Here is a 13,716-nt window from a genome sequence, read left to right as displayed (position 1 = left end):
AATCTTAATCGACGCACACATATCCAGGTAGCAGGCATTCTATTTTGATTGATGATGACTGATGATTAGCAGCCAGGCTCTTGACATTTGTCCTTCACTGACATAACGTAAGTCATTTGGTTACATTATATTGTTGCAAGCCATGTCATGAGTGGATTTGAATAAGGACCTTATCTGATAAAATTGTAAATAAAGATTTATGAATGTTACAATTTTACTTTATTGAAGAGGAAATTTGACATACTGTATTTGTATTTTGCACAAATTGTTGCAAGTTGTCTGATTTACTGTAATACCTCAATGCGTTGCAATATTGTTTGTCAGCAATTGTCTTACAACAAGATTCACTCCATACTTTGTAGCAGTAACTGTGGTAAACTACTATAGCAGCTAAAGCTGCTCCTGGGGTAGACTGACTGTTTTATGTCTGCCACCCCCGCATAACTTGGTTCTACCCCTGAAAAAAGTCTGGTCACGCCACTAGTGTGGACGGTGTGGCTCAGATAGTAGCACATGCAACTTGAGGGTTCCTGGTTCGATTTTACCTTCCGCCATCTTAGTCATGGTCGTTGTGTCTTAGAGAAAGAGTGACATCCACCTCGCTCCCGGTGCTACTCACACTAGTGTATGATTGTGTATGAATTTTTGGTGGTGGTCAGAGGTGCTGTAGTTGCAAATTGGCAGCCACACTTCTGTCAGTCGACCTCAGGGCAGCTGTGGTTACAGATGTTGCTTACCACCATCATGCATACCTGTGGATTGAATGATAGGTCCTCAGTTCTCTGTGAAGCGCTTTAAGTACATAGAAAAGCACTATATAAATGTCATCCATTTATATTATTGCATGTGCTTTAGCACTTGTCTTATACAGGGAATTTGTTGAAGTCTTTCATTTAAGTGGACAAAACAAGGATCTTATTTGTGGCTTTTTCCATCTATAAAAGAGGCTACACTATGGCGTAAATCCCAGTTAGGGAGGTTTTGGATTCTAAAACGCGCAGCACCAACGGGACATACCGCTCTTGGTTCAATAGAGAAAGTATATATAACAAAGTTTCCCTATACAAACCATTGAATTTTCATGTCAAAATATCAGTTCCGTTTTTTTTTTTTATATTAAATTTTAATAAAAATAGGTTATGAACCAAATTTGTTGAAAACTCGCTTCAACCGCAATACTCACTTTTCCTTTTGCATAAACGCCACACTGAGTTGCAGGATGTGAAGACGATCAGGAGTACCTTAGCTTATTTGTAGTCGTCTTAATTGTACTCAGAGCCACAATGTTGACTGCTGTCCACTTTTCTAATCATATTTGGATGATTATAATCCAAACCCCTTATAGTTCCGAACCAGTTGTAGTTCTAGACCAGTGATTCTCAAACTGTGGTACATGCATGGGCTCCATCTAGTGGTACGCCAGAGAATGACATGATTTAAGTACAGTGTTTTATTTTCCTGTATTCAAACACGGTGTTATTTTTCAAACTGTGTGTAATGTTCCAGTGGCCAAAAATATTAAACAAATAAAACCTATGTTTTTAATGAAACTTTAGGCCTACTGCGCTACTGTATTTTAATTTTAATGTTGGTCATTATGGTGGTACTTGGATAGTGTTTTCTGAGGTGGTACTTAGTGAAAAAAGTTTAAGAACCACTGTTCCAGAGTATTAATTAGTACCCAGTGAGAAAGTATATTTTTGACGTAAGGGATTGTAAACAGAGGTCACAACACCAGAAGTATATTACCCGAGAGGGCATGGCTACAAGATAGAGTTGCCAAATAAGAAATATTTTGAGTTTGTTATATGCATGGTATATAATTTTACATTACATTTTCAATAATAATAATGTCAGTAAATTATCACTAAATAACCCCTAAAAATTCTGTGGTACATTAAATGGGACCGCCAAAAGAGGTTGGTGAATTAATAAAGAATACATCTAAAGGTACAATATAATTTAGTATGCTCCCAATTGCAGGAAATGTAGTTTTGATTTCCAAAAATATTTTTGGGGGTTTGCGTGTTAGCTCTTTGTGCTGATCGAAATTTTCCAAATTTTTTTTTTCCTTAAAGGGTGCTTACATGCCTGTCATTATGGGTGTCTCTACTTTCACAAGGAACCTGACACAGATTCCCTTGATGCTAAAATACCAAAGCATAACAAGTTTTATTCGCTTCATCCATCCTGTCAGTCATTATTAGCACAACTGCACAGCTGTGCTTACATAAAAGAAAAGCGGCATGTATTGTACATAATACAGCCTAAGGCAGAATTATTTTTTAACCTGAAAAATGTGTTGCGATATAATCAATTCCTCTCTTATTTGGACTTGACGCTGCTGGTATAGCTTTTTTGAATATTAATATACATTGAAATTCCCATTTAACAGGTATAAATGTCAAGCAAGAACCACGCTTGGGTTTGGGCTTTCTGCCTTGGTTGGGTTGAGATGGAGCTAGAGAAAGCATGGAACACAGGGCTAGGAGGTAAGAGCTTTACACTAAACAGCTGTGATAATCCTAATCAAACAATGCTGGAGCATATCAGAAATAACCTACTATACTCAACAGGCTGTGAACAGGTGAAGAAGAGGAGAAGTTAACGGCATACTGAAATGCACACTCCAATTAGATCCCATTCGTGTACTGTTTTTCATTTTAGAGTTTAGTTTGCAGTGGTGCTGCTGTCTTGTTGGATCTTCTTTAGATTTTTTTTTTAAATTTAGATGGATATAGATAGATAGATAGATAGCTGCATTGGTTCTGATATTGTCTGTTCATCAAGTGCTCAGTCCCAAATTGTGTAGGAAAAAAGCAGGCCAAGATAGATATAAAATAAATAATTTCTAAAATTTTACCTCTACCAGTATACTCGCAATGTAATCATAGTGAAGTCCATTTGGGGTAAATGGAAAAAATATATATATACATAAGTGTGCATAGCTTTAAACTAATACTACATTTAAGCACCTTGGTTATACATACTATACTATATACTATCAAAATGATTGCTCCATGGGAAAACATTTGGGAAGTTGTTTGCGATAATTACAGAATTCTAGAAATTGGGCCAGGGAAGCCCTGAAGGTTCATCTCAGTGTTGTGCAAAGTTTAAAGGCTTGTAGTCTTGGGCCTTTCTGTGTGGAGCTTGCATGTTTTCGCGAAACTTTAAATTCATCTGCTTGGGACATGGAATTGCAATCATTAAACATTATTTAAAGAGTAAAAAATACAAATATTTACGTATCAATGTTGAAAGAAAATTGAAAAACAAACTGTACATACATCCTGACTGCGCATTGTTGCAAGCCTGGAGTTTGTTTCCAAAGAGAATATGATGGAAGCGTGGTTTGATGTGCGCAAGTAAAAGGCACAGCTTGTTTTACAGCCCATTTTGCTAATCTTGTTTTGTTAGTGGTCAACTACTCTAGTATTTGGATGGAAATAACATCTTCAATGCTACTTTGGAAGGTGATTGTTAGTTCATTTTAATTTTAATCAGAAATTACTGCACACAACACACAAGGGATTTAGCTGGTGAGCACGACTAAGTGACAGAAAACATACAGATGCTGTCAGAGTTTGAGTTGAATTTTGCTTCCATGTTTCGCGCATTATCCCTTTAGTAACCTAAGAAGGGGTTTTTTTCTGCAGCCTCAGTAAAAAATATTTTGTTAATGTTATTTATTTCTTCATTCATAATTTTGATGTACTTTTATCTAACACTGTATATTTAAAAAAAAAAAGTGTCTATTCATTTTTTTTTCTTAATTGCTTTTCATTGGCTGGTTGGTTATCCCTGCCTTAGAACACATTTTTTCCATACATTTGTTTTCGATGTTATATATATATATATATATATATATATATAGTAATACAGGAAAGTACAGTAGCACTTCAACTTCCAGGTTATACAAGTAAAATATATTCCACAAAACAAAGAATATGTTATGTGTTTTTAAAATTAGTTTGAGATTTGAGCAACAGGCTTCCGTGGCTACAGTGCATTTGGAAAGTATTTTCAGCGCTTCAATTTTTCCCACATTTTATGTTACAGCCTTATTCTAAAATGAAATAAATTCATTTTTGTCCTCAAAATTCTACGTATCAATGTACCAATGTAAAATGTTTTTTTTTTTTGTTTTTTTTTTTTAAGTTAAGCAAATCACATGTACATAAGTATTCAGAACCTTTGCTCAATTCTTGATGCAGCTTTGAGGCAGCAATCACAGCCTCAAAGTCTTTGTGAATATGATGCCATAAGCTTGGCACACCTACAAACACCATTTCCATATGAGTTGGGAAATTGTGTTAGATGTAAATATAAACAAAATACATTGATTTGCTAATAATTTTCAACTCATATTCAGTTGAATATGCTACACAGACAACATATTTGATGTTCAAACTGCTAAACTTTTTTTTTTTTGCAAATCATTAACTTTAGAATTTGATGCTAGCAATACGTGGCAGAGAAGTTGGGAAAGGTGTCAATAAATACTGATAAAGTTGAGGAATTCTCATACACACTTATTTGGAACATTTCACAGGTGTGCAGGCTAATTGGGAACAGGTGGGTGCCATGGTTGGGTATAAAAGCAGCTTCCGTGTAATGCTCAGTCATTCAGTAACAAGGCCTGGAAAACGGTCACCACTTTGTGAACAAATGCGTGAGCAAATTGTCAAACAGTTAAAGAACAACATTTCTCAACGGGCTATTGCAAGTAATTTAAGAATTTCACCATCTACGTTCCGTAATACCATCAAAAGGTTCAGAGAATCTGGAGAAATCACTGCACGTAAGCGATGATATAACAGACCTTTGTTCCCTCATTCGGTACGTCATCAAAAAGCGTCATCAGCGTGTAAAGGATATCACCACATAGGCTCAGGAACACTTCAGAAAACCACTGTCAGTAACTACAGTTTGTCGCTACATCTGTAGGTGCAATGTAAAACTACTATGCTAAGCCAAGGCCATTTATCAACGACACCCAGAAACGCCGCCTGATTCGCTGGGCCCGAGCTCAGCTAAGATGGGCTGCTGCAAAGTGGGAAAGTACTCTGTGGTCTGACGAGTCCACATTTCAAATTGTTTTTTGGAAACGGTCAACGTTGTATCCTCCGGACCGAAGAAGAAAAGAACCATCAGGACAGTGCTAGGTGCAACGTTGAAAAGCCAGCATCTGTGATGGTATGAGGGTGTATTAGTGCCCAAGGCATGGGTAACTTACACATCTGTGAAGGCACCATTAATGCTGAAAGGTCCATACCGGTTTTGGAACAACATATTTGCCATGCAAGCAACATTATCATGGACGCCTTTGCTTATTTCAGCAAGACAATGCTAAGTCACTTGTTACAACAGCGTGGCTTCATAGTAAGAGTGCGGGTACTAGACTGCCTTGCCTGTAGTCCGGACCTGTCTCCCGTTGAAAATGTGTGGCGCATTATGAAGCCTAAAATACCACAGCGGAGAACCCGGACTGTTGAACAACTTAAGCTATACATAAAACAAGAATGGGAAAGAATTCCACCTGAAAAGCTTCAAAAATGTGTCTCCTCAGTTCCCAAAGGTTTATTGAGTGTTGTTAAAAGAAAAGGTGATGAAACACAGTGGTGAACTTGCCCTTCCCCAACTCTGGCAGGTGTTGCAGCCATGAAATTCTCAGTTAATTATTTGCAAACAAAAAATATAGTTAATGAGTTTGAACATCAGATATCTTGTCTTTGTAGCATATTCAACTGAATATGGGTTGAAAATGATTTGCAAATCATTGTATTCTGTTTTTATTTACATCTAACACAATTTCCCAACTCATATGGAAATAGGGTTTGTATCTTTTGGCAGTTTTGTCCTTTCTGTACATCTTTTCCTCTATCTTGACTTGTCTCTCCGTTTCTGCCGCTGAAAACATCCCTACAGCATGATGCTGCCAACTCCATGCTTCACTTTAGGGATGGTATTGACCTGGTGATGAGCGGTGCCTGGTTTCCTCCAAACATGATGCCTGGCATTCATGCAAAATAGTTCAATCTTTGTCTCATCAGACCAGAGAATTATGTCGAATGGTGTGGGGATAGGTTGATTGGCAACACTAAAGTGTCCTAAGTGTGTGAATGTGAGTGTGAATGTTGTCTATCTATCTCTGTTGGCCCTGTGATGAGGTGGCGACTTGTCCAGGGTGTACACAGCCTCCCGCCCGATTTCGGCTGAGATAGGCTGCAGTACCCCCTGCGACCCCCAACGGGACTAGCGGTAAAAAAAATGGATGGATGGATGGTGTAAGAGTCTTTTCAGGTGCATTTTGGCAAAATTCTTACCAAGAAACTGATTCCGTTTGGTCACTATATCATACAGGCCTGATTGCTGCAGAGATGGTTGTCCTTCTGGAAGGTTATCTTTCCAGAGAGGAATGCTGTAGCTCTGGCAGAGTGACTATCGGGTTTTTGGTCACCTCCCTAAGTAGACTAAAATGAATACAGCAATGTACAGAGACATCCATCCATCCATCCATCTTCTTTCGCTTATCCGAGGTCAGGTCGCGGGGGCAGCAGCCTAAGCAGGGAAGCCTCTACTTCCCTCTCCCCAGCCACTTCGTCCAGCTCTTCCCGGGGAATCCCGAGGCGTTCCCATGCCAGCCGGGAGACATAGTCTTCCCAACGTGTCCTGGGTCTTCCCCGTGGCCTCCTACCGGCCGGACATGCCCGAAACTCCTCCCGAGGGAGGCGTTCGGGTGGCATCCTGACCAGATGCCCGAACCACCTCATCTGGCTTTTCTGGACGTACAGAGACATCCTGGATAAAAACAATGCTTCCTTTCCAATCTGGTGGAGCTTGAGAGGTGATGCAAAGAAAAAGGGGCTGAACTGCCTAAAAGAAAAGTGTGCCAAGCTGGTATTTAACAGAGTATTTAAATACTACAAAGTACATGTGATTTATTTGTTTTTATTTTTAATGCATTTGAAAAAAACTAAAAATATATATTTTTTTTTATGGGGAGTTTACCTGTAGAATTTTTTAAGGTAAAAAATAAATGTATTCCATTTTGGAATAATGTTGTAATATAACAAAATGTGAAGCACTGTGAGTACTTTGCAGATCCACTGAAGGCAGCACACACGCAGTGCACTGAGTGTAGAAAGCAGCAGAATGGCTTTGTAGTGCAATGAAAGGGGTCAATATTTGTTTACACACAGTTGGACTAAATGCCAGAAATCAAAAGTGCATTTTCTGTTTGTCAATTTTGTTTTGTTAGCATCTCATTCGTTTGTACAAGTTTAAAACGATCTCAATGCTAATTTCCGTTAGCCTGTCAATGGGTTCGTCCAATTTTATGTTCGCATTAAGCAAATGGCTAAAAAGATAAACTTTACCCTGTATGGTTGTATTACTTTTTTCCAGTTTATACCAAGCTGTATTGTTGATTTGACTTGAGCACTTCATGCGTATAATAATGTACTTTTCCTGTGTGTCTTTGGTTTTACAGTACCTTCATTGTGGATATCCTCAATAAAACAACCTTAAGTTGAGTGTTTCGTCTCTAATTTAAAGGACTGTTTACCTAGTATATACAGTGGGGCAAAAAAGTATTTAGTCAGCCACCGATTGTGCAAGTTCTCCCACTTAAAATGATGACAGAGGTCTGTAATTTTCATCATAGGTACACTTCAACTGTGAGAGACAGAATGTGAAAAAAAATCCAGGAATTCACATTGTAGGAATTTTAAAGAATTTATTTGTAAATTTTTGGAACATAAGTATTTGTTCAACCATTCAAAGCTCTCACTGATGGAAGGAGGTTTTGGCTCAAAATCTCACGATACATGGCCCCATTCATTCTTTCCTTAACACGGATCAATCGTCCTGTCCCCTTAGCAGAAAAACACCCCCTAGACATTAGGTTTCCACCCCCATGCTTCACAGTAGGTATGGTGTTCTTGGGATGCAACTCAGTATTCTTCTTCCTCCAAACACGACGAGTTGAGTTTATACCAAAAAGTTCTATTTTGGTTTCATCTGACCACATGACATTCTCCCAATCCTCTGCTGTATCATCCATGTATCCATTTTGGTGTAAACTCAACTCGTCGTGTTTGGAGGAAGAAGAATACTGAGTTGCATCCCAAGAACACCAGACCTACTGTGGAGCATGGGGGTGGAAACATCATGCTTTGGGGCTGTTTTTCTGCTAAGGGGACAGGACGATTGATCCGTGTTAAGGAAAGAATGAATTGGACCATGTATCGTGAGATTTTGAGCCAAAACCTCCTTCCATCATTGAGAGATTTGAATGGTTGACCCAACACTTATTTTCCACCCTAATTTACCCAAAAAATATTTTAAATTCCTAAAATGTGAATTCCTGGATTTTTTTTCACATTCTGTCTCTCCCAGTCGAAGTGTACCGATGATGAAAATTACAGACCTCTGTCATCATTTTAAGAGGGAGAACTTGCACAATCGGTGGCTGTCTATATACTTTTTGCCCCACTGTTACAAACTAGATTTCAACATTGAAGGAGAGCAGAATCCCATGTAAATGTACCAGTGATGTTACATTGTAGATTAAAAATGAAGCAACATTTTAAAAATACAGCCAAACAATAATGTAACAAAAAATGATATGCTGATGGTAATAACAAAATAACACATATTTGTCTTTGTCCCCGAGAGGGACATGTTGTAGAAAATGGATTGATGGATGGACACGCATAGTCAAGTATGCAAGTTACACAGTGATGTCAATCTGTGGGAAACACAATTTTTTTAAATTTCTTTGGAACACAATATGATTTTTAAACCCTCAAAGGCATTGTTAGAGGCCTACTGAAATGAGATTTTCTTATTCAAACGGGGATAGCAGTTCCATTCTATATGTCATACTTGATCGTTTCGCGATATTGCCATATTTTTGCTGAAAGGATTTAGTAGAGAACATCCACGATAAAGTTTGCAACTTTTGGTCGCTAATAAAAAAGCCTTGCCTTTACCGGAAGTAGCAGACGATATGCACGTGACGTCACGGGTTGTAGGGCTCCTCACATCCTCAGGTTTTTTATAATCATAGCCACCAGCAGCAAGAGTCATTCGGACCGAGAAAGTGACAGTTTCCCCATTAAGTTGAGCGAGGATGAAAGATTCGTGGATGAGGAAAGTTAGAGTAAAGCACTAGAAAAAAAAGAAAGAAAAAAAGGCGACTGCAATGGAAGTGATTCAGATGTTATTAGACACATTTACTAGGATAATTCTGGAAAATCCCTTATCTGCTTATTGTGTTAATAGTGTTTTAGTGAGATTATAAAGTCAGACCTGAAAGTCGGAGGGCTGAAAGAAGCCAAAGGAAGAGCCAAGATCACAGCTGCCTTTTTGACAGCTGCTGCAGAAGGACGCTAACTCCGCTCAAGTCTCTGGTAAGAAACGACTTAATATCACAATTTTCTCATCCAAAAACTTGCTGGTTGACATGTGGTAGAGAAACATGTTCGCTAAAGCTTCACAACAAACAAAGAAACACCGGCTGTGTTTCGGTTGCTAAAGGCAGCTGCAATCCACCGCTTTCCACCAACAGCATTCTTCTTTATAGTCTCCATTATTAATTAAACAAATTGCAAACAATTCAGCAACACAGATGTCCAGAATACTGTGTAACTATGCGATAAAAACAGACAACTTTTAGCCGTTAGTGGTGCTGGGAGAACATGTTTGCTCCAACCAATAACGTCACAAGCACGCGTCAAGATAAGCGTCATCATTCCGCGACGTTTTCAACAGGATACCTCGCGGGAAATTTAAAATTGCAATTTAGTAAACTAAAAAGGCCGTATTGGCATGTGTTGCAATGTTAATATTTCATCATTGATATATAAACTATCAGACTGCGTGGTCGGTAGTAGTGGTATTTGCTTGTTATTTAAAGGCCTACTGAAATGAGATTTTCTTATTTAAACGGGGATAGCAGGTCCATTCTATGTGTCATACTTGATCATTTCGCGATATTGCCATATTTTTGCTGAAAAGATTTAGTAGAGAACATCCACCATAATGTTCGTAACTGGAGAAAAGCCCTGCTTCTACCGGAAGTCGCAGACGATGATGTCACGTGTGGGGGCTCCACACATATTCACATTGTTCTTAAAGGGAGCCTCCAACAAAAAGTGCTATTCGAACCGAGAAAACGACAATTTCCCCATTAATTTGAGCGAGGATGAAAGATTCGTGTTTGAGGATATTGATAGCGACGGACTAGAAAAAAAAAAAAAAGCGCGATTGCAATCGCGTTGCATTTAGATGGTTTCATATGTTTTTAGAGACATTTACTAGGATAATTCTGGAAAATCACTTATCTTTCTATTGTGTTGTTAGTGTCTTAGTGAGTTTAACAGACCTGATAGACGGAAGTGTACGTCCACAGCCGGGTGTTGACGCACAGTGTCTCGGGGAAGTCGACGGCAGCTGTACGGGAGGCGCAGGCTCAGCTGATATCCGGTAAGTGGCAACTTTTTAACCACAATTTTCTCACCGAAACCTGCTGGTTGTCAAGTGGTCAACCAGCAGGTTGACCACGTATCAACCTGCAAGACATAGATTTCCTATGTCTTCTGTGATCCATAGGAAAGTTTCAACTCTGTGAATTTTAAACAAGGAATCACCGTGTGTTTGTGAGGCTAAAGGCTAAAGCTTCCCAACTCCATCTTTCTACTATGACTTCTCCAATATTAATTGAACAAATTGCAAAAGATTCAGCAACACAGATGTCCAAAATACTGTGTAATTATGCGGTTAAAGCAGACGACTTTTTGCTGTGTGTGTGCGTAGCGCTCATACTTCCTAAAAACCTGTGACGTCTTGCGTACACGTCATCATTACACAACGTTTTCAAAACGAAACTCCCGGGAAATTTAAAATTGCAATTTAGTAAACTAAAAAGGCCGTATTGGCATGTGTTGCAATGTTAATATTTCATATAAACTATCAGACTGCGTGGTCGGTACAGTAGTAGTGGGTTTCAGTAGGCCTTTAAGTCTTTATGAGAAAAGCTGCTGTTGTCCCAATTAGATCCCTTTGTTTAAACTTTGCTCAAATGTTTGTTTGTTTTTTGCAGGTGAGATGAGATTTGAAACATTCAAACATCAGTGCTCTGTACTGTTCCATCTTCATGGGCTGCTGTGGTAACAATGACGTCAGTACTTTGGCCTTAGCTGCGCTTGTCTGTCAATGACTTGTTGACGTCAATGTTGTGTGATCGCGTCCCGCTACAAGTGACGTAAATGTTGTTCTCTTCCAATTTCAGACCATAGCGTTCAGACAGAATATGTGTCTGGGGTTTGGATCCGTTTTGTAAAAATTAGATTTCATGTGATGCTGTTCGGGCTTGATAACATCAAGCTTGATGCAAGCTGGCTGGATGTTCAAAGGTAGTGTGAGCAAGGCTAAGGGTGTCCCATACATTTCCAGTCTAAAGACTGAAAGAACTTTCTCATTTTATTGATAGGCAGGTAGTTTATGGTTATTGTTCCTACTTCCAACCACACCTATGATTTTTGTGATACTTTCCTTAGAACCAGCATCCTGTGCAGTGGTCTTTGGTCAGAGTTACACATTTAGGAAAAAAAAGCCCTGCTATGCAAAACAAACGTCCACTGCAGTGGACACTGGTTCTCAGGAGAATATGCTTCTTGTATTCAGCTTGATTTTAAGAAGCATGAACAGCAAAAATCCTATAAAGCTGTGGTTCTTAACCTTGTTGGAGGTACCGAACCCCGTTTGTTTCATATGCACATTCACCGAACCCTTCTTAGTGAAAAATAAAATGCCTTTTTTTTTTAATTCAAGACGAAGTTATGTGTTTTTGGTGAGACTTTAGTTTGGAGAACATATTCTAATGGACAAAGACTTAATTTAGAGGTTTTTGGACACTAGGGGAACATATTCTAAGTAACAAAGACTTAATTTGGAGTTATTTGGTTATGGTTAGAGGGGTCACGCCGAATAAGGCATTAATAAGTACTTAATAATGACTAGTTAAGAGCCAATATGTTACCAATCTTCATGTTAATAAGCAACTAATTGATGGTGGATATGTTCCCCATACAAAAGTGTTACTATGTTTTTTTATTGGTGCACTAAATGAACCGTGCATGAACATCACCTTGTTCTAAGACACTAAACTCACACTAGACTGCATAAACTCACAACAAATTACACACCTGCAAATCAGCGTGACTTCTGCTGTTGACGTATCCGTAATACGTCGATAGGGAGAAGTTTTTATTGAGAAGATGAGTAGGGTGTGTTTTGACCTCTGCCGAACCCCTGAGGCGGACTAACTAAACCCCTAGTGTTCGATCGAACCCAGGTTAAGAACCACTGCTATAAAGTCAAAGGATCCAAACCTTACAAGGAAGTGGCTTACTTTGCAATTTAAAACAGATTTCCACATACACAGCTTCTATCTTGCTGCGGGACACACACACACACACCTTACAGCAGGGGTGTCCAAAGTGCGGCCCGGGGGCCATTTGCGGCCCGCAGGTAGTTTTTAAACGGCCCCACGGCACATTTTAAAAACACGATTGGAAAAACTTTAAAAAAGTAAAAAGTGATATAAAGGAGCAAACGGGTGAAATGTTACAAGAAAATGTTGCAATGTTTACTCTAATAACACAAAGCTGCCATGCAGGCTGTTTCTTTCTTTGAAAAATAATGAATCAATATCAATGTCATTATGAATTATTGACCTATTCAAGGCTCCAATTACGTCACGTTAAATTTTCCACTTTGAAATATTTTTTGGGGGAAAATGTGGCATATTTTGTTTGCCGTATAAAAAGCGGAGCTGTTTTTTTTTAAAGAAGGGCCTAAAATGAACAAACAAAAAACATAAACAACAATAAAACTTATAATTGACGGATGGATCTGAAGTTGATCTAGAGATTATTGTGTTTAAAGTAAACAGGAAAAACATTTATAATTTATTTTTTAATACTTTAAGGAGTAAGGACCTTTTTGGATCCCCAATAATTTTAGTGTGATTTGTTTTTAAGTGTCATTGCTCAAAAAATAATAATGAATTAAAATCTATGGTGTTATTAGTTATTGACTTTTTTAAGGCTCCACTTATTATATAATCTCAAATATTCCACTTAAGGCCTACTGAAATTAGATTTTCTTATTTGAACGGGGATAGCAGGTCCATTCTATGTGTCATACTTGATCATTTCGCAATATGGCCATATTTTTGCTGAAAGGATTTAGTAGAGAACATCGACGATAAAGTTCACAACTTTTAGTCACTAATAAAAAAGCTTTGCCTGTACCGGAAGTAGCAGACGATGTGCGCGTGACGTCATGGGTTGTAGAGCTCCTCACATCCTCACATTGTTTATAATCATCCAGCAGCAAGAGCTATTTGGACCGAGAAAGCGCCAATTTCCCCATTAATTTGAGCGAGGATGAAAGATTAGTGGATGAGGAAAGTGAGAGTGAAGGACTAGAAAAAAAAAAGGCAAGGGCAGTGGGAGCGATTCAGATGTTGTTAGACACATTTACTAGGATAATTCTGGAAAATCCCTCATCTGCTTATTGTGTTACTAGTGTTTTAGTGAGATGACATGGTACCTGAAAGTCGGAGGGGTGTGGCCAGGGGTTTGGTGACCGCCAGTGTCTCTGAAGGAAGCCACGCAGCTGCAGGAGGACGCAAGCTCCGCT

The 13,716-nt window shown here is 38.7% G+C and overlaps 1 protein-coding gene across 2 annotated transcripts in view; it reads left to right on the top strand.

Annotated features, from left to right (window-relative positions):
- The window catches only part of tdrd5 (tudor domain containing 5), a 28,614-nt gene extending 24,792 nt beyond the window's left edge, over window positions 1-3,822 (top strand). For both annotated transcript variants that reach the window (XM_061884029.1, XM_061884028.1), the window contains exons 17-18: window positions 2,396-2,492; window positions 2,577-3,822. In XM_061884029.1, the coding sequence (XP_061740013.1) occupies window positions 2,396-2,454 (59 nt within the window). In that variant the 3' untranslated portion in view covers window positions 2,455-2,492; window positions 2,577-3,822. The remainder of the gene's footprint in view (window positions 1-2,395; window positions 2,493-2,576) is intronic.
- Window positions 3,823-13,716: the final 9,894 nt, after the last annotated feature.

The sequence above is a fragment of the Nerophis ophidion genome, linkage group LG22 (assembly GCF_033978795.1).
Source record: "Nerophis ophidion isolate RoL-2023_Sa linkage group LG22, RoL_Noph_v1.0, whole genome shotgun sequence".
Lineage (NCBI taxonomy): Eukaryota > Metazoa > Chordata > Actinopteri > Syngnathiformes > Syngnathidae > Nerophis > Nerophis ophidion.
The sequence above is the reverse complement of the archived record's forward strand: the minus strand, read 5'-3'. Positions and strand labels throughout refer to the sequence as shown.